Source organism: Danio rerio, chromosome 16 (assembly GCF_052040795.2).
Source record: "Danio rerio strain M-AB ecotype USA chromosome 16, GRCz13ab, whole genome shotgun sequence".
Classification (NCBI taxonomy): Eukaryota; Metazoa; Chordata; class Actinopteri; order Cypriniformes; family Danionidae; genus Danio; species Danio rerio.
The window spans coordinates 8,931,995-8,959,923 of NC_141036.1; the positions used below are offsets into that span (position 1 = coordinate 8,931,995).

General features: G+C 36.3%; 1 protein-coding gene and 1 long non-coding RNA gene across 20 annotated transcripts in view; one reads left to right on the forward strand and one right to left on the reverse strand.

Moving 5' to 3' along the window:
- Positions 1-27,929, reverse strand: part of cobl (cordon-bleu WH2 repeat protein) — a 134,896-nt gene that overhangs the window by 74,798 nt on the left and 32,169 nt on the right. For 8 of the 19 annotated variants that reach the window (XM_087285683.1, XM_087285676.1, XM_087285673.1 and 5 more), the window contains 2 exon segments: positions 11,170-11,364; positions 6,265-6,475 (listed from right to left, as the gene is read on the reverse strand). In XM_087285683.1, coding sequence (XP_087141809.1) covers positions 6,265-6,475; positions 11,170-11,364 — 406 coding nt within the window. 19 annotated transcript variants of the gene reach the window in all.
- On the forward strand, positions 18,369-27,456 carry LOC147840131 (uncharacterized). Its single transcript, XR_015511059.1, has 3 exons — positions 18,369-19,078; positions 19,337-19,913; positions 25,064-27,456. It is a non-coding gene; the product is annotated as an uncharacterized LOC147840131 (long non-coding RNA).

Sequence of the window (27,929 nt, forward strand, 5' to 3'; positions counted from 1 at the left end):
ATTACATCCGGTCTGTTTACCGTTGATTTCCTGGACTATTTATTCAACCATTCCACCTCTGTTTGTAACTGCGTCGTTTGTCTTTCTTGTCCGCTATTCCAGTAAGTCTAGTATTTCGAGTTTGTGATTCCTGAACCCTGCTCCTGATTTATGTTTCTTGTTTTGTTGTTTATTTGTTACTTTACACTTGGACACCTTGTTTTTCTGTTTGATGCACACTGTAAATAAATCTGCACTTGGATCCGCAACTTTTTGTTACCGTTTTAATCCGTAACGTAACACGTAGTGTATGTGTGTGAATGAGTGTGTATGGATGATTCCCAGTACTGGGTTGCAGATGGAAGGGCATCCACTGTGTAAAACATATGCTGGATAAGTTGGCGGTTCATTCTGCTGTGGCGACCCCTGATGAATAAAGGGACTAAGCCAAAGAAAAATAAATAACTTAAGTTAACCTAATCAAAATGTGTTGGGACAACATAAAAAATGGAATCAAGCCTTTTAAAAAAGTGTAGTTTCGCAAACATTTTTCGACCGTGGCTCTTGGTTACGTAACCAAGGGCGAAAGTCCTTCTGTTTGCACTTCCCCAGGAAATGTGCTTTTGGATGTGAGAAAAAGCTGATCTTGTTTAGCCATAGTTCATTTAAACCTTTCCACATGTAAGTTCCCTTTGAGAGATATTAAGAAGCACATCACTTTTATATTTCCATGGCGCCTGTCTGGTACATGACACAACACACACACAGCCCTACGCTCTGCAGAACTGCTGAATTTTATCAACATCTCCTAAACTACATCATACTGGGGCTCGATTTACAATGATCCACAGCATTTCTGAAAAGCTCTCCGTGCACTCTACACTGCTGAAAATGCACATTAGGTGACCACACACACACTCTGACGCACATTTGAGCTCCAGACAGTCAGCGTGTGCTTTAAGCACACCTCCCCAGGCGGGAGCAGCACACATCGGAATGTTCATCAAGGATCTACCGCTGGATCTCATCTCACTAAAGTTGTTTAACGTGATATATAATTCATCTTGTCTTTATCCAACGACTCTTTGGTATTTAGAATCTGTTACTTGTTCTCATGTTTTTGGCTGAGCACAAAGATAAGTCAATATATACATTTATATAGCCATGTACACTGATTCTGCACATTTGACTGATTGCTTGCCTTTATTTCCTATACTGTGTAAACTTATTGTAGGTTATACTTTTATAATGGCCATTATAGGCTTCATTTTGTTATAACTGTAGGTTCAGCTGCGAGTAGCCGGAAGTCATTCATTTTCGATCAGAGTCAGCGGCGATAAGCGGTGAGAAACAGCACGGCACGTCTTCGCCAATGTGGGCGTCAAGGAGAGTTGAAATCAACTCAACTTTATGGTAATATGCTATGATGCAGTTCAGCGGCAAGCAATCAGAATGTAGAAGTCCACCGCTTGAGAGGAGTCCAGAGAACACAGTCACTGTGAACTTTGGTTTCGACCACAGTTGTTCCCAAGGGTTTGATTATTGCGGTCACTGGATTTTCAATTATTTGCAATGTTTTTTTTTACAGGAACATACAATAAAAAAGTTACTGGCAAGTTACTGATGTGCATTAACGTTTTATATTTTTTTCTTTAAAGAAGCGGGAATCTCTTGCTACAATACAAAACAGCATTGCTGCTTTAGGATATTTCAGACATTTGGACACATTTAATAATTAGGTGAAGCAAAGCCACACCACATGCAACTTGATCTTCCATTGTTATATGAATTTGATAAAAAGTGCATTTTTACACTTGAAAGCATGTTTTAAGCGAGAATGTAACTGATATGATATGCTGCAATGGCCCCTTTAAATACGAGATCAAAGTAGCTAATTTTGACGCTCTCGTCTCCGGAGCTGAAGGCAGACAACTTTGTCGCCAGGGCGGCCATAGCGATCTTTGATGCTCTCACCGCCTTCGGTGTGTACGCACAGTTAATATGCCAACAGTGAAGATGACAGTCATAAAATTATGTGGCTACACGATGCCTCAACATTTTTGGTGGCTGTTAAGTTGCTAATATCAAAATGAAAATAGGCAGTTCCTTGTATCATGTTTTTTTCATTTTGTTTTCAAAATAGCCAGGGTGATATGATCCATGCTATGAAGTAGCCTACACTGTCCCCTTTAAAGATTTACCCAACGTGTCCTCGGGAGTTTGTTTTTCAATTCAAAATTTACAAGGAAAGAATGCAGGACTGAACTCTGTGTTTTTATATAGAGAGAAAGCCCTAATCAGGCAGCATTCTTAATGGAGCAGCCTCCATTTTCGCCCATTCACACTGAAATAGAGCAACAGCATTTTAAAATGAAAACAGCGTCTTCAGCGTTTCCAAAGCGTTTTTTTAGGGCTCAAAAAGTCTGGGGTAGTATGGATGGAAGGGCTTAACCGTAGCAAATGTTATGCATTTTTAAACTATAATGCATTCATGTAAAAAGGGCCTTGGTGGCTGCTTTTTAATTGAAAAATTGAGCAAACATTCCAGTTATACAAACAGTATGTATCTGTGAATAACACACATTTTCAAAGTATATGAAAGATGATTGTCATTGCCATCTTCCACAGACATTAGCATGCATTTCAGAAAGCATTAGAAAAAAACACTTAGAAGTTTAGATTATTGTCAGGCAACACACTCATCGTTCTCCGGCTTGGTGCCAGCCATTCATTGCAGAATAGCAGACTTGAATTTAGCAGCTGATCAATAATGTACTGAACGTTCTAAGCCCAACCAATGTGATCGTTAGCAAAAGAACTCAGCCTAGACTCATCGCTCTGCTGTAGTATGCATCAAAGGGCAATGATTTAAAAAAAAAAAGTTGTTTCCCTGTTATATTTATCACAGGAAGTATTCGAGCGCTAAGTAAAAGCTGCTGTGCTTGCACACTTTTGACTCAGCAGATTTTGTCTCAGTGACTTCAAGTGCAATTTTTTATTTTTTTTTCCAGAGAGAACAAGAAAGCTTTAACTAAGCTTTAAATGTAATCTAACATAAAGAGAAAAGATCTACTCTTTAGTTACTTCAGATTAATATAAGATTGGGCAAAGTGAGCACGATACACTCGCTTTAAAAATAAATTGTAGCTTCATTTCTGATTATATGCATTGGTCAAACTTTACAATAAGGTTTCATTATTTAATGCTAATTAATGCATTTACTAACATTAACTCATTATGAACAACATTTATTCATCATAGTTTAACATTTACTAATGCATTATTGAAATCCAAATTCATCCTTGCTAACATTAGTTAATGCACCATGAGTTAACATAAACTAATGATGAACAACTGTATTTTCATTAACTAACATCAGCTAACATGAATAAATTCTGTAATAACTGTATTGATCATTCTTTGTTCATGTTAGTAACTCACATTAACTAATACAACCTTATTCTAAAGTGTTACCTACGTGTGCTTTCATTTGCCTGAAGCAGATTGTACTGTTGTTCTTGAAGAATCAGAGGTCAGAGCCTCTATTTCTTCCCAGAGGTCAGGGACGAAAGAGAGAGAGAGAGAGAGTAAGAGAGAGGCCAGCGAGGCAGGCTGAGGAAGAAATAATGCATGGTAACTAAAGGTAAGACTCTCATCAAATATTCACACATGAGGGGGAGGAGAAAGAGACACTCGAGAAAGAGAGAGAACACAAACTCAGATCGGAGTCTACAAATGACTCACTGTACTGTACCTTAGCTCGAACCCTCTTTATGATCACTCGGCTCTCCTGATGCATTCAAACCGAACAAGACATCACCGTTGAACAACATTTATACAGTATATCAATGAGATTATGAATATATTATTTTATACAGCTATATATCTTTGGAAAAACAAAAATATGAGTTTCTGATGAAAAACATATGTGTAGAAATAAAATAAATAATTTCTTTTTAAATTTTTTACTAATTTGATAACTTTTTTGGCATTTTTCTGCCGTCTTTGGGTCCTTCTTACACCGCTTTGTTCCGAACCAGTTGAAAAGAACATAAATGCAGTCATGTGACAAAATCTACATCACTCATCGGCCAGATGTTATTGAACATATTTCCTAAACTGCTTTTAGATTGCTCAGAATCAACGTTTGAAGAAATGTCAATGGAACTCCGGCAACTAAACAAACCAGCAGACATAAAATGTCGCTTTTGCATATGGATAGATGACTATGCTATAGTCATCTATATATACTATATATAGTATACTATATAGTTTGTATACATCACTTTAGACAAACTATACATTTCGAGAATGAAGCGCAGCTGCGGCTAGAAAACAATGTTTTATTGCATTGCAAACGGTGAAGGCGCATCGCACGTCACTTCAAGAGGAGGCGTGAATTAATTTAGCTAAACTGACAGGGTCATCTTCCGGAAATATCACCAACGATCCATCAGGTAAAGTTTTTCCTTCTCTCTCTCTGTTTAAAATTGTTGGTAAAGTGCTGTCAACAAATGCTTTTCCTCCACATCCCACAATGCACAGCGCATCGGCCTACTGCAGGTGGATTAGTCAACAGGGTTTGTTTGAAAGCGTACCGAGACCACTACTTCAAGGATGTCTTAGTACAGATATGGCTACACGCGCTCACATGCTTTACTGCAGCTGTAAAGGCCGTCTTTACATTAAAAAAAACCGCAATAGCCACCTGGTGGCGCAAGGAACAACCTTTTTTTCCATTGACTTAGTTGTCATGTGTATTTAGAAGCCAGCATTTGTGTGAGAGTGCTCAATTCAGCTCCCTCGATGCCTCCAGACGTTGGATTTCTTTATTTATTATGGAGATAATGTATACATAATTGTATTCACATATGAATACAACAGAAAGACATAAAACCATTATAAAACAAACAAAAGCTAAAACAATTTTGGTATATACAATTCAAATAAATTAAACCATTTCAAGCCATTAAACTTTCATTTTACAAAGGCCTGTCTGAAAAAAAAAAAGGTTTTAGATATTTACTAAAAACTATAAACAACAAAGGAGTTTTGAAATATTATTTATAAAATGTTTCGGTACGATGATATTAGACCAGCTGAAAGCAAGCTGAAAGCTTTTTTGGTCCGCTTTTGGTGCACACTCGAGTACGATTGCTACATTCACACCTGCTTAAACGAATCGCACCAAGAGGGAAAACTTTAGTGCGATTCAACCGAACTAAATAAGGCAGGTGTAAAAGCACCCTAAAGCTATACAAAAATCTGTACCAAGATACCAAGTATTTACTGTGTTACTGTAGATCTTGTTAATGCAGAAAATTACTGCAATGAAGAAAAAATGTAGTCATAAAATAGATAATTTATATATTTTTGTATTTTTCACCATTATAATTAAGTTATTTTGGTTAGTTTAATGGTCTTGTGGTCCAAATATTCGCTTTAGTAATAGTATGTGCCTGAAAAGGAGATCATACACTGAAGACACAAAAATCAATACCAAGACTGTTTTAAACAGTTACAAAGTATTTCCTGTGTCACTGTAGATCTTGATATGCAGAAAATTACTGCAATGAAAAAAAAAATGTAGGCATGAAATAAATAGTTTCTATATTTTTGTATTTTTCACCATTATTAATAACTTTAATTGGTTCATTTAAGGGTCTTGTGGTACAATATTTGCTTTAGTAATAGTATTTGCCTGAAAAGAAGATCATGCCCTAAAGCTATACAAGAATCAGTGCCAAACCTGTTTTAAACAGTTACAAAGGATTTCCTGTGTCACTTAAGATCTTGTTAATGCAGAAAATTACTGACATGAAAAAAGTAGATATAAAACAAATAATTTCTATATTTTTGCATTTTTTTTACCATTATTAAGAACTTTTTTGGCTCATTTAATGGTCATGTGGTCGAAATGTTCGCTTTAATAATTGTATTTGCCTGAAAAAGACATCATGCACTAAAGCTATGCAAAAATCGGTACCAAGACTGTTTTAAACCATTACAAAGTATTTCATGTGTCACTATAGATCTTGTTAATGCTGAAAACTAATGCACAACAGTTGCTTATACAATAAGAGCATTAGATATAGCTAACACAAATGATTTAAGAACATAGCTAACCTTAAAACCACAGTAAATATACAACATTTTCAACAGTAGTGATGTCCATAGTAGTGTAGTAACAGGTGCTGCTGCCTGCCTCTAAATGTAAAGACCTTCTAAAAAGAAACATTATCACGAGGTCAAAAATCTATTAAACATTGGGTTACAGACACTCACCTCTGGCACTTTAGGTGGAGGTTTCCGTATCACCCTGTCCTCCAGCACTCGTTCTTTGATCAGGGCGCAGGAGACATCCAGGGCACCCAGCAGGGCGTTGGGCTTGAAGCTGACGGGCTGAGCATCGGGTGACAACAGCTCCAGAGTGTGATACGCTGGATTCAGATGGTACTGACTGCACAGATCCACCAGCAGATCCATCAGAGCTTTTCTGAAGAGACCGGAGGAGACGTAAGGACAGAGAAGGATAGAGTTACTTGACGGTTCAGACTTGTAATTACATCATGTGACGCAGACAGGCCTGTGATAGGACGATGGAGAGAAAGTCAGCTTGGGTTACATGTGTTACGTAAAGCAGCAAATTGCTACATGAACGCTGGTCTTCAATGTTTGGCTTCACCAACTCATTGTCAGCAATGAAACCCAAGCCACGCCAAGCAAAAAAACTGCTCTACAGACACTCATAAAGCTTTTTTTTTGTGTAAAATATATTATACAATAATTTAAATATTTTTATATATTAAATGTCAATTTAGGCGAGTCAGTGGCGCAGTAGGTAGTGCTGTCGCCTCACAGCAAGATGGTCGCTGGGTTGCTGGTTCGAACCTCGGCTCAGTTGGCATTTCTGTGTGGAGTTTGCATGTTCTCCCTGCGATCGCGTGGGTTTTCTTCCGGGTGCTCCGGTTTCCCCCACAGTCCAAAGACATGTGGTACAGGTGAATTGGGAAGGCTAAATTGTCCGTAGTGTATGAGTGTGTGTGTGAATGTGTGTTTGGGTTGCGGCTGGAAGGGCATCCGCTGCGTAAAAACTTGCTGGATAAGCTGGCGGTTCATTCCGCTGTGGCGACCCTGGATTAATAAAGGGACTAAGCCGACAAGAAAATGAATGAATGATATGTCAATTTAATTATTATTGTTATTATTAATCAGGGTTTCCATGTTTTTATGAAGAGCAAGTTCAGAGACTTTTAAGAACTTTTTAAAGCATCATTAGGTTAAATCAAGATTTTCAATTTATATCCCATCATATGTAGAGCCATGAAAGTCCTTACTGTACTTACACTTTCAGATACACTTAATATTTACGTTAAACATGTGAAATAAATACATTTTATTTACTTTTTTTAAACATTATTATTATTATTATTTGTGGTTCATTTAATGGTCTTGTGGTATAATTTTCACTTTAGTGTTAGCAGCAAAACACAAGAGTATTCAGCATTCATGTAGCAACATACAATCATTAAAATATTGATATATATTACATATATTTTAATTATTATTATTAATCAGGATTCCCACGTGTTCATGAACAGCATATTCAGACACTTAAAGCATCATTAACTTTAAATCAAGCTGTGTAATTCATAGCCCAGCATATGAAAGTACCTACTGTACTTAACATTTGACTTACACTTAATATTTACATTAAACATATCAGAGTAATTTTCCACAACTTTGATCATTTTAAACAGTTGTGTTCAAAGAACTTTAAGAAAATTTATTGAATGCATTACTGGTGGTACTGAAAAAAGTCAAAGTTTGTTTTAAGTTCCTTCCAGGCCTTCAATCCGTATGTCTGAAATTTAAGTACTTTAAGTGTTTTCAAGAAGCCAGGGAACCCATAATAATAATAATAATAATAATAATAATAATAACAACAACAACATAAAATAGTATTTTTTTTTAAATAAGATATTGCATTGTTATTTTAAAATCATGGAATCATTGAAAATTTTTCATGGAATTATTAGATTTTTGACATTTATCAAAATGATCTCTGCAATCAGAGCTTAAAAAAAACTCAAACATTTCAAATCTTTTACACAAACAAATGGGTTTAAATCCTGACATATGTTGTGTGTGAACCAATTTGGTAGTGAAATAGTCATTTATGATTTGTATGATTTGATAGATTGATTTAAAATGTGTTTGGTACACCTGTCCAACTGCTCGTTAACGCAAATTTCTAATCAACCAATCACATGACAGCAACTTAATGCATTTAGGCATGTGAAAAGGGTCAAGACAATCTGCTGCAGTTCAAACCAAGCATCAGAATGGGGAAGAAAGGTGATTTAAGTGACTTTGAACATGGCATATTTGCAGGTGCCAGACGAGCTGGTCTTAGTATTTCAGAAACTGCTGATTTACGGGAATTTTCACACACAACCATCTCTAAAGTTTTCAGAGAATGGTGAGAAAAAGAAAATATCCAGTGAGCGGCAGTTCTGTGGGCGCAAATGCCTTGTTGATGCCAGAGGTCAGAGGAGAATGGCCAGACTGGTTCAAGCTGATAGAAAGGGAACAGTAACTCAAATAGCCATTCGCTACAACCGAGGTATGCAGAAGAGCATCTCTGAATGCACAACATGTCGAACCTTGAGGCGGATAAGCTACAGCAGCAGAAGACCACACTAGGTGCCACTCCTGTCAGCTAAAAACAGGAAACTGAGGCAAAAATATGCACAGGTTCACCAAGATTGACCAATAGAAGATTGGAAAAACGTTGCCTGGTATGATGAGTTTTGATTTCTGCTGCAACATTCAGATGGTCGGGTCAGAATTTAGCGTCAACAACATGTAAGCATGGATCCATTCTGCCTTGTATCAACAGTTCAGGCTGCTGGTGGTGGTGTAATGGTGTGGGGATATTTTCTTGGCACACTTTGAGCTCATTAGTACCAATGTAGCATCGTGTCAACACCGCAGCCTACCTGAGTATTGTTGCTGACTATGTTCATCCCTTTATGACCACAGTGTACCCATCTTCTGGTGGCTAATACCAGCAGGATAATGCACCATGTCATAAAGCGCGAATCATCTCAGATCAGTTTTTTGAACATGACAATGAGTTCACAGTACTCAAATGGCCTCCACAATCATCAGATCTCAATCCAATAGAGCACATTTGGGATGTGGTGGAACAAGAGATTCGCATCATGGATGTGCAGCCGACAAATCTGCAGCAACTGCGTGATGTTATCATGTCAATATTTACCTAAATCTCTGATGAATATTTCCAGTACCTACTCTACTGTATGCCATGAAGGATTAAGGCAGTTCTGAAGGCAAAAGGCAGTCCAACACGGTACTAGTAAAACTTACCTAAAAAGGTGGTCGGTGAGTGTAGATGGACATTTTACAGTTGGTTTTATGACTGTTGGTCAATCTCTTAAAATTACATTATTTTTTTTTCCTTTTGTATCCATTATTTAAAAGTAAATATTATTTGCGTGTGACATAATGTATAATAAGAACTGAAAGTACAAAAGCAGTTGATGACCTCTGTGTTACACTCCATCCACCAGCTGTATTTTGTCTAGCTTTTTCTTAAGGTCACTGTGTACAATGTCAAAGTTCGGCATGTGTTGTGTGTGAACCCATTTGGTAGTGAAACAGTGATTTACATTTGATTTGATTGGCTGATCTAAAATGTGTGCATAATAGCTGACACATAGGCGAACATTTTACAGTTGGTTTTATGACTAAGTCAATCTCTTTAGAGCTTTAGAGACGGTTATCTGTAGTAGCTGTGGTTATCTGTTATCTGTGCGATGTTTATAAAAAAATAATGTAGAAAAATAGCAAGTATAAAATCCTCTCATGACCTCTGTGTTACATTCGTTCGACCGGCTGTATTTTGTCTAAAGGCTATTGTGCATAATGTGACAGTGTGTTTCCTGTCTTAAAAGTGCAGTAGGTGATTGTCTTCAGAAAGATTTTTTGTTTTGCTGGTTGAAAGTCTCTTCACAGTCCAATAGTAATGATTACAGTAAATGATCTAAATGTGTTTATATGTAGTTTTATATTCAGGGTAAAGCATAAAACTAAAAAATGTTCATCCAATTAAATAGAGTCGGACCGTCATCTCCCTTAATTCCGATAGGCAGGTCAGACTGTCAACAAATGTAGATTCCGACTTCTGCGTATCTGTTCAAGCAGATCCGCCATTAGCGCGTGCCCGTCTGCATCACAAACGCATGCGCGCGAGCGAGCTGTGGGCCGCTCGCAGATGCCGAGTCGGAGCCGGAGGCGCCGAAGGACAGACGAGCTCGGGCCGATTACTGTAAAGCAAGGCACGGGTATAATTCGCTCTTAAAGCGGCCGTGCGGTCACGAGACGGACCGGGAGAAATCAAATGCTGCATTGAAACTTTTGAAAATCCTGAATCAGTATTGGAGTTACTTTAGCACCCTGGAGAAAGGACGAGACCATGGCTGAAGTAATACTGTTAAACAGGTAATGTTCTGTTTTGAAACTATTTTAGTCAGACTAAGCTTATGTTAGATTGTGTTCTGTTATGAATGACTCCTATGTACAGACGTGTTGTTCAGCCACTGAAATCTCCCAGTGAAAGATTGATGTGATTATTTTCAGTTTCATAAGGGTCTTGGACAGCATCTATAATGTAGATTTATATTTAGTTTAACAACAAAACACCAGTAAATAGCGCTATTCCGCCTAACCTGCTTTATTGAGCTGAAGTTGCTTTTATATTCACATTGGGTCATTTTTGAACAATGATAGCCTTCCTATACTGTTTACCGCTAACTTTACTCTGAATATTCGCTCTGAAATAGCATGCAAGTGTGGCAAAGTAGGTAATTGTAATTCCTGCACGGCGCTGGCACTAACTAACTGGCGAATGACATGAACTAGTGGGTTGTCTGTCGGCTGTTGTGACGCGGTCCGCGCGCTCGCAATATCAGGGGGTGTGGCTTTGAATCACAGTCCCTCCCTGCAGTCCAAAGACAATAGGCTAAGCGGTTAGTATTTTGGCAGATCACCTACTGCACCTTTAACTATATTCAATCAAAAGTACCACAAGCTAAGCTAGATTAGCATTCAGTATTAAATATGATGAAATGTTTAGGCTAATATCAGTGTGGTGGGCTTACACACCTGCCATCCACATTGATGGTGGTCTGGTACCCTGTGGGAAGACTAATATGAAGATCCACATTAGATCGAAGCATGTTTTCCTTGCTGTCTCCCCCCGAAGATCCTCCTCCGTCAGGGACCGCATTACGGAAGATCCTGCGGGGGGCAGGCTGGGGCGGCCTTGGTGGAGGGGGAGCCTGGGCCTTCATTCTCCTCCTGTCAAAAACATTCGGAAGAGATATAAATAGGCATTTGGTTGGCAATTATGTAATGAAAATATTAGTGCACTGATCATGTTTTTCCATGCAAGACGTTTAAGGACTTTTTTTCATTAATCCACTTTTACACATGCTTTTAAACACTTTTACAGGCGCTTCAGGTGTGCGACCTGCTTAAGAGACAGTATCGTTTCTCCAAAGTAATGCAAATTGTAAGTTCTAGGTACATCAGGTCTGACTATCTATGTGTGAAATACAGTATCATGTCACCAATGTAATGCATATTGTAAGTTCCAGGCACGACTGTGTATTTTGTCTAACAAATGGCTGGGGGATACGTTCCGTCAAGGCCTGGAAAACTTGATTTTTCTACTAAACCTGTAATGGCAGCTTCTGTTTCTTCTAATAAGCACTGCCTCCTAAATTTTGTATTTAACTAAGTGCCAGGCTGCAGTAATCGATATTTTTTGATGAACGACACAGCAATGTCGAGTTCTCATGTAAGAATTCTGCTTTGAAGAAACCCGAAAAATCCTCCTGGTTTGTCTCTTCTTCAATTCACAACCGTTTTGGTGCCATGACCCAGTTAGAGACTAAAATGTACCTAAATCAAGTTGGAATCTTCATTTTTAACAAATATCAGATTGTAAGAGACTCCAGTAGGCTGTTGCAGACTCGTGGACTTTTTGAAGATGCTCTTTGACCGCAAACTTACCAACAGGTCTCAATAAAGAAATTCTGCTTGTCTAGTCTCCTGGTTTGGTTTCTCTTTTTTCCAACAACATTCATGCATGTTTGCACACTCCCTAGATATTCTTTTTTTATTATTTCATATTTGTACTTATTTTCTATATCATGTTGTTTCTATGTTTTTATATATAAGGTTTCTCTATTTTCTTTTATCTGTTATTTTGTTCTATAAATTATTTCTTATTGATACTACATATATACAGTCAAAGTCAGAATTATTAGCTCCCGTTTATTTTTTTCCCTCAATTTCTGTTTAAAGAAGATTTAGAGGTCCAAGGTTTAGAGAAGATTTTTTCAACACATTTCTAAACATAATAGTTTTAATTACTCATTTCAAATAACGGATTTATTTTATCTTTGCCATGATGACAGTAAATAATATTTTACTAGATATTTTTCAAGACACTTCTATATAACTTTAAGTGACATTAAAAAACTTACAAAAAAATTGCTTAAAGGGGCTAATAATATTGTCCTTAAATTGGTGTTTAAAATTTAATTCTAAAATTTATTCTAGCCGAAACAAAGCAAAAAAGGCTTTCTCCAGAACACAAAATATTATCAGACAAGACATGCAGTGAAAATTTCCTTCCCCTCTATTTAATAAAAGCAGTTTTGAATATTTCTAAAGACATTTTAAAAGACAAAATTATAAGCCCCTTTAAGCTATATATTTTTTTGGTAGTCTACAAAACAAACCATCATTACACAATGACATGCCTAATTACTCTAACCTGCATAGTTAACCTAATTAACCTAGTTAAGCATTTAAATGTCACTTTAAGCTGTATAGAAGTGTCTTGAAAATATCTAGTCAAATATTATTTACTGTCATCATGGCAAAGATAAAATAAATTGCTTATTACAAATGAGTTATTAAAACTATCATTTTTAGAAAATAAAATGATGAGAATAATTACCCTCTGTTAAACAGAAATTGGGGAAAAATAAACAGGGAGCTAATAATTCAGGTGGGCAACATGAATGTATATTATAATATTAATTCATTTGTTTTTAAAAAATAAATTGTTGAATTAAAATTCACAGTCAATGAGAAAATGTGCTCATTATCTTGAATCTGCAGTGATTTCAGATCATAATCCACACAAAAGCAACATACATTATATTGGATAGTTAGAGATTCCAAATATTTTGTGTTATTTCAAAACATGATGAAGAAAAAAAAATACAACAACAATCTGACAGTGAAATAGTGCTGCATACACTGGTACAAAATATGGTTAAAAATATCATTCTTTTCCAGCAGGTGGCGCTTGTAGGATTAGAAGTAACAGTATTTCCTTGGTTACAACTGCACTTTATTTTGAACATTTTAAGATAAAAAAATTAAAAACAAATAAATAAATGAGTAAATTTATGTAACAACCAGTACAGTGAAAAGATGGCAACAAGGCGGCAACATCAAACTATGAGGCTGAAAGAAAGTGTCTGTTTCTAAAGTCTTGGAAGCAGACAATTACATGGGTGCAAAATAGGAAAAGTTTGGCAATCCATTTTTATAAAAATACTTTAGAATTGCAATAAAATAGCAGCACATTTTCTATACTGCTCTTTCGTTTGCATAAAACCTTGAATTTTGCTCATTATACATTTGTTAACATTTTTAAAATGTTTAAATTCTAGATTCACAAACATTGTTTTGCCACATTAGTGAAAACAGTGAAAACTTTGGCAGGGCAAGTAAAAATCTCAACCACTGGCCCGGTTGGCCCAGTAGAAAACATTCTTAGCGTTGAACCCTGAACATAATACAACTTAAACTCACACATGTCCAAAAAAAAAAGTAAGAAGCACATGCTTATTTAATCCTACCCCTTCTCCGCACTACATCAATTATAAATAAAGTCCACAACAATCATCAAAGTAACACCATGATGCTGTCATTTCATTCTTAACCTAATACACTTCTTCCAGCAGTATAGGAACAGCAATTAAATATGTTCTTCTTCCACATTCTGATAACCATAATCTTGGAACCAGAGTCACACTTGGACATTGCTTGAGCTCCAGATCTAGTCTGTTTGAAATTACACTCTCTACTGCCATTTTTAAATATTAACAAGAATAATTTTTGCCATTTAAACTCTATTGCAATTTAAATTGAACCAAATCAATAAATCTTTTGTGTATGTGTGTGTGTGTCTGTGTGTGTGTGTGTGTGTGGTCATAACCAGTTCTGTGAACTACCTTGGGTAAGTATTCTTGAAAAGTATAAATCTGATTGGCCAGCTGATTATTTTCCATGTCTGGAATTGAATATTACTCGCTGTCATTCTTAGGGTTGCCAGAGCAGAGTTTCTCTGCCCATAATTTGACTTGATCGTTTCAACCTGGCAACCATGTGTTTAATTTCTCTACAAAAAGCTCTGATAATCTGAAAACACGTACAAAAATGTGGAAATCTTAATGGTATCCAATGTGATGTTTCCCTGAGATAGGTTGCAGCTGGAAGGGCATCCGCTGCATAAAACATATGCTGGATAAGTTGGTGGTTCATTCTACTGTGGCGACCCCAAATTAATAAAAGGACTAAGCCAAAAAGAAAATTAATGAAGAATAAGAATAATGATAATAATAATAGCAACAACAATAATGATGATGATAATAATAATAATATTAATAATAACAATAATAATAATAATAATAGCAACAACAATAATGATGATGATGGTGATAATAATAATAATAATAATAATAATAACAATAATAATAATAATAATGATGATAATGATGATGATGATAATAATAATAAAAAATAATAATAAAAAAATAAGAAGAAATAGAAGAAGAAAAAAAAGAAGAAGAAGAAGAAGAAGAAGAAGAAAATCATGAAATACTGAACATTGTTATCTTATGGATATATTTATGGTTGCTTAAAGAAATGAATGCACACAACCTACAAAATAAAGATGCTGAAATAATTAGGAAAAAAGCATATTGTTTTTACCAGTTTTTATATTTTTAATAACTCATTTTTTATGTCACTGTCTGTTGTGATGATTAAAAAAGAAAAGTATCATTCTTTGCAGTTTGTGTGAATTTGCAATTGTGGAGAGATCTGGTTTGTGGTTTGTGCTATTTTCAACAAATTGTGTCAAAGGAAAAAAAAACTACAGAAATGACAGATTACAAAACACGCACCAAAACCAGACAACGCAAGAAGTCACATTCAATGTCAACAGTTTCATTTTCTGATTGTTATCTAAAAAACAGACAAATGCTGCCTTTATTGGGTTAACTTTACCAATAGTAAATTCCCCCGTCTGTTCTCTTTCTCAGACATTTCTTAAATGAGAATTAGGAATATTAATAATAAAATATTTAGCAAAATATTTGTGGCTATTACAGTAGTTTGTTAATTATCACAAAGTACCCAGTACCACCAAGTTGTCAAAAGAACTGGAACTTTGGTACCAAGTCAGTAAATGAAATAAAAAAATAAAGTATCGTGTGTTTTTTTAAGTACAAGTAGTATTACCAAAGACCTGGTAGGCCCAGATCTAGAAAACTGGCACTTTGTTATCTCACATATAAGCACTGAGAGGCGACAAGGTGGCTCAGTGGTTAGCACTGTCACCTCACAGCAAAAAGGTCGCTGGTTTGACTCCCGACTGGACCAATTGGCATTTCTGTGTGGAGTTTGCATGTTCTGTGTGTGTGTGCCTTTCCTCCGGGTGCTTTGGTTTAGTTTGGTTTCTATAGGTGAATTAAACTAAGGTAGGTGAGGTAAACTGAATAGTCATAGTGTATTCTAAAAAACCCTAATTTTCACAATGAAATGTAGATATTTGGACTAGAAACAAGACAACATTTCTAAGTAAAAATTCTTTTTTTTCATAAACCATATAAATTCTGTACAAATATAGCATATCATTGTGATGTGACTATTGCGGATGTGCACATTGCAATATCGATGCTAAATGATATATTGTGCAACCATAGTTTCTACAGCAAAAAAAAAAAACAACAACAATAGAAACCTATATACCAGGGCAATTCAATTAGTTTGTCACAGCATAGACTGTAAAATATATGGACGTAGTGTCCGTGACGTCACCCATAGGTTTCTGAAGAGCGCAAAAGAAGCCATAACTAGGTTCACAACTTGTTTGCGTGTCATCGCCGCCACGGCGGGATACCAAACAAGGGCAAAGAGGCGGAGAGTGAGCGGAGCTACAGACACCTGCTGGTATTTTGCTTGGACCTGGTTTAGACACACTTTACTTTGGGAGAACGCTTAATACTTTATCACCTGTGACTCGTTTGTGTTCTGACCACATGTGCTTGGCTGTACACTATATCAATACAGTGTTTAGACTTTTAAAAACACAGAGCCACATTACATTGAGCCACTAAGCATTGTCCTTATGATGTTTTTCAACAGGAGAAAAACGCTAATTACTTCCAAACACTTCAGATATAGTCTGTGTTAGTAAATGCAAGACTATTGATGAACTCCAGCATAACACTATATGGCAACGCTTCAGATGACTGTTCTAGAGCCTACAGCTAATCAATTCGTCAGGTTCTGGAGTGCATTACAGCTCTAAATATGAATATAAACTATAAATGATCTTAAATAAAACAAATACATGTATAGAGATGGTATATAAGTAAATAACTTTACTCACATGGGAAACGGAGGCCACGTGAAAGGTTTGTAAGCACAATTAGGTGCTCACAGCATGCCATATCTTCTGATAATTGTAGGAAACAAGTCCAAAAGGCAGTTGACTGTGTAAAGCCACATAAAAAAACACAGAAATACGATAAATATGTTGAAATCAGTGGCTAATCTGCCGGATTCAGCTGAGGTGACTTGACAGCGACCAGCAAGACCTAGCTGTCGATCAAGTGACCACGCCCTTAATTATGCAAATTTAATATAACTTAATATAAAGGAAACGGATGAGTAATAAAAAAATTCACCCCCCTCACAGTTGTCATGAAGGGTACTATTAGCTGTATTAACCAAAATCGTTTTTGTACCAGGCTGTAAACACCTTTTTTTCTGCTGTAAAGTTGGCCATTCTAACAGTGGGCTCAATTGAAATTTGCTCTATTAAGGAGCCAGGAACGGCCAGGACTAGCGATGAATTGCAATTGTAGTTACTTCCGTATTGGCTTCCCAAGGGAGAGCGAGAGGTTGCCGCTTGTGATGACACAACTGCATAAAAGAGCCCATATGTTGTTTTTGTGCTCCTTAAGACACCCACGTTGTATTTTTCTCCATTAAAATGATAATATATTGTATTTTGAAACTACATAACATTGTACAATGTTTTTTTTTACAAACATACTCAAATGTTGTATTTCGAAGCACAGCAAAATCAGTGTATTGCTTCTACATTCAATCACATTGATATATTATGTTTTGAGCTGCATAACAATTAGGGATTATAGCAAAGATTGTAAATTTAGGTTGTACGATTTTGAAGAATAATCATGGTTTCACGGTTATCACGTCTAATAATGTAAATGTAAGCTTATATTAGCTAAGTATTTAGATCAACTGTTGTTATCATCTGCGTTCATACATAATCATTTTAATAATAATTCGTTTAACATATCTTTTGCTTACATTGTACGGAAAGCCACGTACAACTCCCACCGCTACATCGTGAGATGTTTTTTACTGCATGCGCCCAGAAAACCGCGAGTGCGTTGCTCCGCTTTTACGCACATAATAGCATATAATCTTACATTAAAATTAACAAACTTGCGCATGGAAAAGACGTAATATGTGAACGGCCTGCTGCTATAGTTAATCCAGTTGTCATGCGTATAAGCTCAGAACTTTTAATTAGCGCACAGTTGGCATAACTTTGCTTAGTTGCAGGAGTTTTGTTCCGTGCAACAGAAATGCTGCATTAAGAAGCCTTTACGATTAAATAACCATGATGATTTACAGCGCAGTTAATAATAGTGAAATCGGCTAATCATTGCATGCCTAATAACGATATCACAGCATTGTACAAAAGTCCTTTTCCAAAAACATATCCAACTGTTTTTGGCTGCTCGCGTCACTCGCTTAATGTCAGGTGACTCGCTCTGCGCAGCCTTCAACTGCAGCTCATGCTGTATTGAACAGATGGACGTTATTTTAGAACTAAAGCGACGGTTTTTCGACTGAACTAAATTTATTTTTAATGTCTTGGTTACACTAATTGGATGGACGAACCAAATTGAACAGCCCTGCATATACAATGCACCCACAAGTGTGTGTGTGATTGTATGTGTGTATAAAATCAAAAAATACAAAAGCAAAAACAGACACATACTCCTCTAGCATGTGCCCAAGTGATCACTTACCATCTTTTAACACAATGTACTCTAGAATTATAACAAGGACAAGGACATGTTTAAAGAAATACAATCAGTGTTTGGATTATGGTCACAACGCTAACAAGTCAACACGAAAGTATCCTGTTACGTCATATTGCAGTAATAAAACAGGCCTATCTTTTTCTTTCAAACTGGTGCAAGATTGCATTGGCTGATTAGACTCAAATCCTCCTTTCTGACCATAAAAGCACAACATTATAGACTCTGTGGCTATTACATAATGAAGTAAACGTCAAGACAAGCAATCTAAAAACAATCATAGGAATGCTTGCAGATAACCAACAGCCACATACACTGTAAAGACAACTATACATATATATGATCTAGAGTTCTAAAAAAAGGACAAAATGTAAAGTTAAAAACTCTATAACTCATAAACTACTATAAACTACTATAGAGAAATAATCTTTAAATTAGACATCTAAACATAAAATGAAAACAAATCTCTCTCTCTCTCTCTCTTTCTCTCTCTCTTTCTCTTGATAAGAGGCTCATATTTCTTTAAAAACTGTAGACATTTAAGTATCAAATTTAAGTTATTTATCATCATATAGGAACAGACAGCAACATTCACCTACACAACTAATTTCAAAACAGTAACCCCTTATGTTATTCAAAATTAAATGAGTTTCTAAAAAAAATCTCTCGTGACTCTCTCTTTCAATAAGTGGTTAATTCATTCATTCATTTTCTTTTCAGCTTAGTCACTTTATTAATTTGGGGTCGCCACAGCGGAATGAACCATCAACTTACCCAGAATATGTTTTACGCAGCGGATGCCCTTCCAGCTGCAACCCAGCTCTGGGAAAAATAAGTGGTAAATATTTCTTTAAAAAAGCCTGTTGACATTCAAGAATCACATTTCTCAAATTTGTTTTTAGTAATGCACTCACAAGTTAATAGATAACATACTATAAATGAAGTAAATGTCAATACTGGCGATCTAAAAACAATCAGAGGAACACATTCGGATAAATTAAAATGTGTATTTGTATGTGATGTAGCTATTCTAAAAAAAACATTTTATACCCACTCAAATTAAATAGTCATTAAATTAGACAAACAAATAATAATAACAATAATGCTAATAATAATAATCATAACCATAATATCTCTCTCCAAATGAAGGGTTTTAATCGATTATCATTATTATAGGTCAAATAAAATTCTAAATTTTGTCATGTAAAGCAACCTGGTGTTTAAAAGTCATCATATTTTTTTGTGAAATTGTCTAAAAAGATATATTAAAGTTAATAGATTTTTTTTTTCTTAAAATGATTACTTTTTTTCTGATTTTTAAATAATGTAGTCTTTATTTGTTCATACTGTCTCCCCTGATGCAATTCAAAATTAAATGGGCTTTTGAAAATAAAAAAATAAATAAAAATCAGTCTCCCTCTTGATAAATGGTTATTATTTCTTAAAAAAACTGTTGACATTCAAGAGTCACATTTCTCACATTTGTTAATTATAATGCACTCAAAAATTATGTTTAATATTTGTTCAAACTACTAAATATAACTTTTTTTTTCGTTTTAGTTTCTATCTACTTTAATTTGTAAAAAATACAAATAAAAAATTATTAATAATTAAACTTAATTCCAACTCAGGCTCATCTGAAAACGTATGGCTATATACATTTCTGGACATCGCGAAATACATCCCAGGAGGCACTTTTTTTGCAGCATTTGTTTTTGCGAATCCACCAGAGGCCACTGCAGACGATTTTACAGATCTAAAATTTATATCACAAGTGCCATCCGCGCTTGCTTTTTTGCGTAAATCCACCAGAGGCCTGATAGTTCTAAAAAGCAATCCAGAAAAAACAACTCCTCTCTTCATCTCAAATCCGCAGACGTACATGGCGAGCTAACTGGACAAACTATTAAAATCAGGAAAACCATCAAAGCAGTCAACTTGTAAGTGCGGAAAGGAACGGCGCCATACTGCCATACCTACTTCCGGCAACATAATTCACGATCTCCAAACATGTATATAGGGCTACGTTTTCAGAATGAGCGTATCTTGCTTAATTCTTCATGTTGTCACAACACAAATTGATTGTGTGGAAGCCAGCAGTTTTTTTACTATGTATGTACAAACAGACAGCGACATACAGCTACAGATCTCATTTCAAAACAGTAAGAATCTTTGACATGAAGAAAAAAAAAAAAAATATATATATATATATATATATATATATATATATATATATATATATATATATATATATATATATATATATATATACAAAATATCCATCAAACTTCATATAACCAAACGTCCCTCGCTCAGAGTGCCGCATCGACACCCAAACACAGTGAGAACTGATAAATGCTCTTTTCATTTCAACTGATCGGTCAAGCAAATTCCCTTTCTGCAGAGCAAATATTAGCAGTAGATAAAGCCATCCTACGTACAACTGTCACAGCAGCCGTGAGAGTCTGTCTGGAGTCCAGGAACCAAAACGCAGGGAGAACTCCTGGAACATGGAGCTCCTTTGATTCTGGAAGACACCTCCTCTGGGCAGCTGAAATGTGCGGAGCAAGTGAGAATGCCAAAATGCTTGGACCTCGAGCACCTCCGGTTAATGATTAATAAAGACTGCCAAAATGCCTGCTATCAACACGCTGTTTATGTCATTCACTGATTACGCAACCAAGACTGGCCTCTGCCCCGGAACCTTCGGTGGGATGACCAACCAAAAGAACAAATGATTGTTGAAGCAAGAATTTCAATCAGATAAAACAATAAACATGTATGAAACTTAACTTAATGAATACTAAATGAATTCTTTCAAAGGTTTGTTCAATCTCTATAACAGGCATTTTCATATAATTTATATCTTCATTTGTGTTCTATAGAGGTGAAGATACATAATAGATGTTTGCTCAATAAAGTTTGTTTTACATGTAAGAGCCAGTGAGGTTTGTCGAACGGTAAAGAGCTTGTGGTAAAAGATAAAATTATTCTTGCCAGGGTGTGTGTGATAAATGGCCACTGATGCCCTGGAGCTCACATCTCTTAAATAATCATTACGTGACTCAACAGCATTATTTGCTGTAGGCTGGTCCTTTACTATTTAGATGCATCCACTGCACACCGTGGTAGAATGTTAAAGGAAGTTTCAGCTCACACATTTTCAAAGTTATTTTGCATGTATTTACACTTTTGTTCTGTTAAAATAAGATATTTTAAAGAATGTTGGGAAACATGTAACCATTGACATTCATACAAACAGCCAACGTTACTAGAAATGTAAGTGAAAACCCACTGACTTAAATAACTAAACAGCCACAGTTGAATAAAAATCTCACTAAGGGCGCACTCACACTATACTATCCAAACCAGGTGCGTTTCCCGGTTCGTTTGACAAGTGTGAGTTCTCTGAATCAGGCTCAAGAGCCGTTCAATTTTTCATATGGATTTATTAATCATTCTTACTGTTCAATAAACGCAAACTGTCGTAGAGTTTTAAAGACGCAAACTAGAGGTCTGCATTCCCGCAGAACCTGACCAGATTTCTACGGCGCGGGTATAAATTTCCGAATAAATCACGGGAGCGGTCGGTAACGGGTTTAATTTGGGACGGGAGCGGGCTGTCTAGCAACTCCCGACTCCCAAGTGAGCACGCGTATGTATGTGTGTAAATGAAATAGCGCGATGCTGTGTTTAGCTAGTTTGTTGCAGTGTGTGTGTGTGTGTGTATGTATGCGCACACGCGAATGAGAGATGTGTGTGTGTACGCGCGCGAATGAGAGAGAGAGAGAGCTTTGCCTGTGTGTGTGCTTGGTGCTTATGAATGTGTGTTAGTGGGCGCGCGTGCGCGCGAATGAGAGAGAGAAAGCTTTGTCTGTGTGTGTGTGTGTGTGTGTGTTATACAGACAGCTTGTTATAGGCTGTCTGGACTGTATAACTGGGTGATTTTCGGTTTTGTTCTCCCCCCGCTCTTTAGCGGGATCGGGCGCGGCGGATAGAAAACGGGGCGGGGCAGGCAGCGGGACAACAAGTGCTTAATATAAGCGGGAGCGGTCGGGTTCGGGCTAAAACCTGGCGCGCAGATCTCTAACACAAACCCCTCACTGCACAACAGCTGCACCTTCAGCAAACCTAATGTGTGCATCATTAGAATTTTATAATAATTTATGAGCGTCAAAAGTCGTGGATCTGTTCGCCATTATCGATGACAAGCGTGCTCAGGCTCAGATGCAATGTAAGTGCAGGCTATCAGTGGAGACGGGAGGGGGGACAATCGTGCTTTGGCACGATTCAAGGCAACTGTACATACTGTGAGTACGCACTAAGTTACCCAAATAGTTGACTTTCACTCGCAAAACTGGAATATGGCATAAAAATGGAGGTAATTAATAATTTAATAACACTAATACTGAAATGCTTAAAGTGTTTTAGAAGGACCAAAACAACATTTCAGATGTTTAACAATGTGGTCAGCCTGCTGGTTTATCCATTCACACACATTTTTATCATCACTTGATCTCTTATAACAAAATCAGATGACTTTTTTAATGCGCATACTGGAAAAAGCGTTTCCATCGTAGTTTATGTAATTTTTTATTCTTATTGATAAAAACATGCATATTTTCAAAACTTATGTGAATCATGGCTTTTCCAGCAACCATTTTTTATGTGCATATCCAAAATGCCCATAAAAATAGGTGGATGGAAACATAGCTAAATACTCTTAACCAAAATAGCTGATGTTTTATAAGAAATTTGACTGGAAAAACTTTTAGTTTTTACACAGTATGGAAAAAACAGACCTATTGAATTAACATCCCTCTAAGCAAAGCTGTGCATTCTAAACCCAAATAGCCGACTTTACTAAAACTGTGTGTAAACAAGCTTTAACATTGGTTCAAAACTGCAACCGACCTCAGCCATACTCTCAGATGAAACCAAATAAGAACACATTAAATCTCTCAAAATCTCAGCAGAAGATCTCGAAACAATTCCACAAACATCACCAGCAGCTTCACATACTACTAACCTGTTTGACTTTAATCCAGTCAGACGTCTACAAAAGGCCTCAGTCACAGTAATTGTGAATTAAACATTTTAGTTGTTTTGTTGAAAATGTGCGTTTTCAGAAGTGGCTGTGCTTAATGTTAGCTTGTTAGCTTGTCTTATATTGCTGTGAGTGCCTGCTTTGGCAAGACAAACAAAAAGGCAATTTGATTATATTTCTTCGTGCACTAAAAGTTTGATTGACTGATCTAGTCAGTGATTTTTAATGCTTTATAATTGTGGTTGATAGCATAATAAGTACCAGCAGTACTTTGGTCAGGTTTTAAAAACACACTGAATATCTCAATCACTCAAAACACAGAGATATCAAGTATCAGAGAATGTATCTCAACAATGGTGGCAAATTTGTTTAGCTTTGCTTGCAAAACATGCAGCCCATTTCCCACTTTTGACAATGAAATATTTAATTCTTTTGTTTGCAAAAATTAGGTTATTTTCTAGTTTTTAAATGAAACTCATCGTTTATATTAAAACTGAGATGCAACCTTTTTTCACAAGATGACTTCAATTTTATGAATTGAATTTTTGTGCTTTTTTGCTTTTTTATTTGCACAAAAATATAAAAATATTAGAATAAAAAAATAGGCAACAATGTGCAGGGAGAGGCAAAAAGCCCAAAAGGCTTATTTAGAGCCCCGACCTCTACATTGACAAGACAATTGCAAACAAAAAATGATAAATTACAGTTAAAAGTGAATAATAAAACACAATTGAACATACACAAATGAAAATAAAATCATGCATACAATGGAGTTCTTACTAAAATACTAAATTGCTTCAGTTGAAGTATTTATTAAATAACCATAAATGGTTTGCTTCCTTCAATTATTTTCCTATCATATCACAATGTGCTCTTTCATTAAAAAATACCTGTAAAAAGTGGAATATTTTCTCATTTTAGGTCATATCGTCCAAGCACTAAATTAGATGTTCAGTGTGTTCTTAAAACCTGACCAAAGTACTGCTGGTTCTCAATATGCAAAACCACATGGTTTCTATAACGAATGAGGTCAGTGAAATCAGCACAGGATTATTATCATAATACAAGATTAAAATCAATGACGAGATCAGTGAATCAAAACTGCTAAAACATGACTCAACAATGTCATGATATAACACAGAGGTTCAGCAAACAGAGACAACATGAAGTGACCAAGTAAAGAAGCAACCGATTTTCTGACTTCTTAAAACTTGTATTTTCAATAAAACTTATTACAAACGAAGGCGACCCAGTGTCGCTGTGGGTAGCACGTTCACCTCACAGCAAGAAGGTTGCTGGGTCGATTGATCGATCCTCGGCTCAGTTGGCGTTTCTATGTGGAGTTTGCATGTTCTCCCTGCGTTCGCGTGGGTTTCCTCCGTGTACTCCGGTTTCCCCCACGGTCCAAAGACATGCGGTACAGGTGAATTGGGTAGGCTAAATTGTCCGTAGTGTATGTAGATCTTTCCCAGAGATGGGTTGCAGTTGGAAGGGCATCCGCTGCGTAAAAACTTGCTGGATAAGTTGGTGGTTCATTCCGCTGTGGCGACCCCAGATTAATGAAGGGACTAAGCCGACAAGAAAATGAATGAATGAATGAACTTATTTCAAACGTTAGTTCTCAATAAACAGAAATTAGTATATAAGTAGATGTCTGACAGAAATAAAGTCAAGTTCAAATAGAGCTGTTTAGTGTCACCTCATGTGCAAATTTAGATTAGTTTAATGCAATGCATTTTCATGCAGTTTTCTGAAATAATAGCTGACATGTTAGTATATCAGCTTTTTGGGTTTAGTGTAGTAGTAAATGCAAATACTATAGAAGTCAATGGTTACATTTTCATTTGTGTTCAAAATAGAACAAAAAAAAACCTCGAACTGGATTTGATCAAGTCAAAGTGAATAAATGATGGCATCATTTACATTTTTTTCAGGTGAATTATGCTTTTAAGCTCTTCTTTAATTAATTGTGACTCATGGTAGAAAAAAATACAAAGACATATCAGAGCCTCCAGTAAACTCTGTCCAAGATAAGATGATTCTTGGCCGGATGTGTGTGTGATAAACGGCCACTGATGCCCTGGAATTCACATCTCTTAATTTGTGATCCAACAGTCTTATTTGCCAAACTGTAGTAGGTTGGTCCTTCACAATGACACTTAGTTTGAGGAATTCAGGCAGGTAAACAATAGCAATACTCAAAAAAATAATGCAAAAACTTTTCAACCAATCAGATTCAAGAACTGAAACAAACTGCTGTATGAAGCTTAAATCATACTTCAATGCAATTCACACACTGAACGTAAAGTGCTACTATTAAGTCATGTTTAAAGTTATGCCCAAATATGGCATATCCGTATAACAATGTTACACCTGCACTTTTGTGTATATATATGTGTGTGTGTGTTATGTTTTGTAAGTGTGGAAGCACACAGCTCCGGTGCTGACAGGAACAGGAGGTTTGGAAAGTGTGGTTTTGTACTGAGCTCAGTGGCTGCTCAGATTGCACACCTTGTCCAACAAAGAGCCCTTTAGGCCTGAGCCAGCTTCCCTGGGAGAGCAGGAAACTCTCAGCTTCTCAGCTGGCAGCTCCAAACACACAGCCTTCACTGCGAACGGATTACTAATGGATTGACTTTGTCCATTAGCGATGACTTGGCTTTCACTGATTTATACATTTTCACTCTATAATTTGCTCCTCTAACTACTGCAGGTTCTACTGTTTATAATGTGCAAATTATATGCATGTACAGTATGAAATATCTGCATGACCAACAAGTCTGCAAAATATAGTCTAAAGGCCCATGAACTTGTTTGTTGCCAACGTTTAACGCCTTGTGACTAACCATAATACCATTCAGACTAGGGCTACACAATATAACATTTTGGTACGATATCGCAAAGTGTGAATGCACAATAATCACATCACAGATGTATACAATGAAGGCTATATATCAAATCAAATCGATAAATGATTTCGTTTGACTCTTCCCCTGCCTTTGAAGAGAGAAAACACTTCCCTGCCATTAACAAGTTTTGCGGCCGTCCGTGTTTTAGGTGTATTACAGTAGGGGAAGACCCTAACGCATGTCCTGACTGAGTGAGGTCTATGAGGTCAGATGCTCCGTAGATTGAAATCTAAAAGAAACTAAGATTGTGGATAAAAATAAGAGTTATACATCTTCTTTAGGCTTAATCTCTACTGTTTTAGATCTGCTTTAGATCTTGTCTTGACAAGAGTCCAAAATAAAGAAGCTTTACCAGGGTTCAACGCTAAGGATTTTTTCTACTGGTCCAATTGGGCAAGTGGTTCAGATTTTTACTTGCCCTGCCAAAATTTTTACTGGCCCCACCAAAAAAAAAAAAGGGAAGTTAATAGCTATGTTTTAGCCGCATATTTTAAATAATGTGTCTAAAATAAAGTCTGTGAATCTAGAATTTCAATACTTAAAAAATTGTTAATAAAAGTGTTATGCAAACAAAAAGAGCAGTATAGAAAATGTGAAGGTATTTTATTGCGGTTTAAAATTATTTAACAAAAGGTGGATAACTTGTCAAACTGACGGCAAACTTTGCAAAACATCAATTAATTTTTTTTTTTGTTGCGATGTTCACACTTTCCAAGACGTTAGAAACAGACATTTTCTTTTAGCCTTATAATTTGATGTTGCTGCCATGTTGCTGTTTCTTCGCTGTACTGGTTGTTACCAGGTTACTGAAAAAAATAGCATGCTCAAAACATCAAATCAGAGAAGAGGAACCAGAAAGCAATATGGTGTTTACGACATCACAGAGAAGGTAGTGTTTAAAGACTTAAAAGCACAAACTTAAAATGCACGCAATTGAAAAAGAGTCGAAGACAAATTAAATATTAGTGACAAGGCAGCACTGTCCCAATCGGGCAAGTAATGATCCTGTCTACTGTCCCAAGCGTCTCTCACGCTGGCCCTGGGCCACCGGGCAGTCCTTATTGTTGAGCCCTGTTTACTTTTATGACCTGTGTCATTGTTGTTGTGTCAGATAGCACACTTGACATAGCAAAAGCACACTTGACATAAGCAAAATTGTCTGATAATTTCTGGGAATTACCACCACAAAATCAGTCATTTCACTGGCAAAAAAAAAAATCACAAAAATAATCATGAAAAACTAGGCGGTCTGTTTAGTGTAAACTAAAAACATAAGAACTTTTGTTCTGCTTAACAGAAAGAATGTTGGAAACCTGTAACCATTGGCATCCATATTAGGAAAAACAATACTATGGAAGTTAATAGTTACACATGGTTTCCGCTACAATCATTCTTCCATGGCGGGGCGCCACGCCAAAATTCGTCCCGCCACCGCTACATTACAGCTTCTCATTTAAAAATTTTATTTTTTTAAAAGTGGGTAATGATCACACTAAATCGTATTAAAGGGTA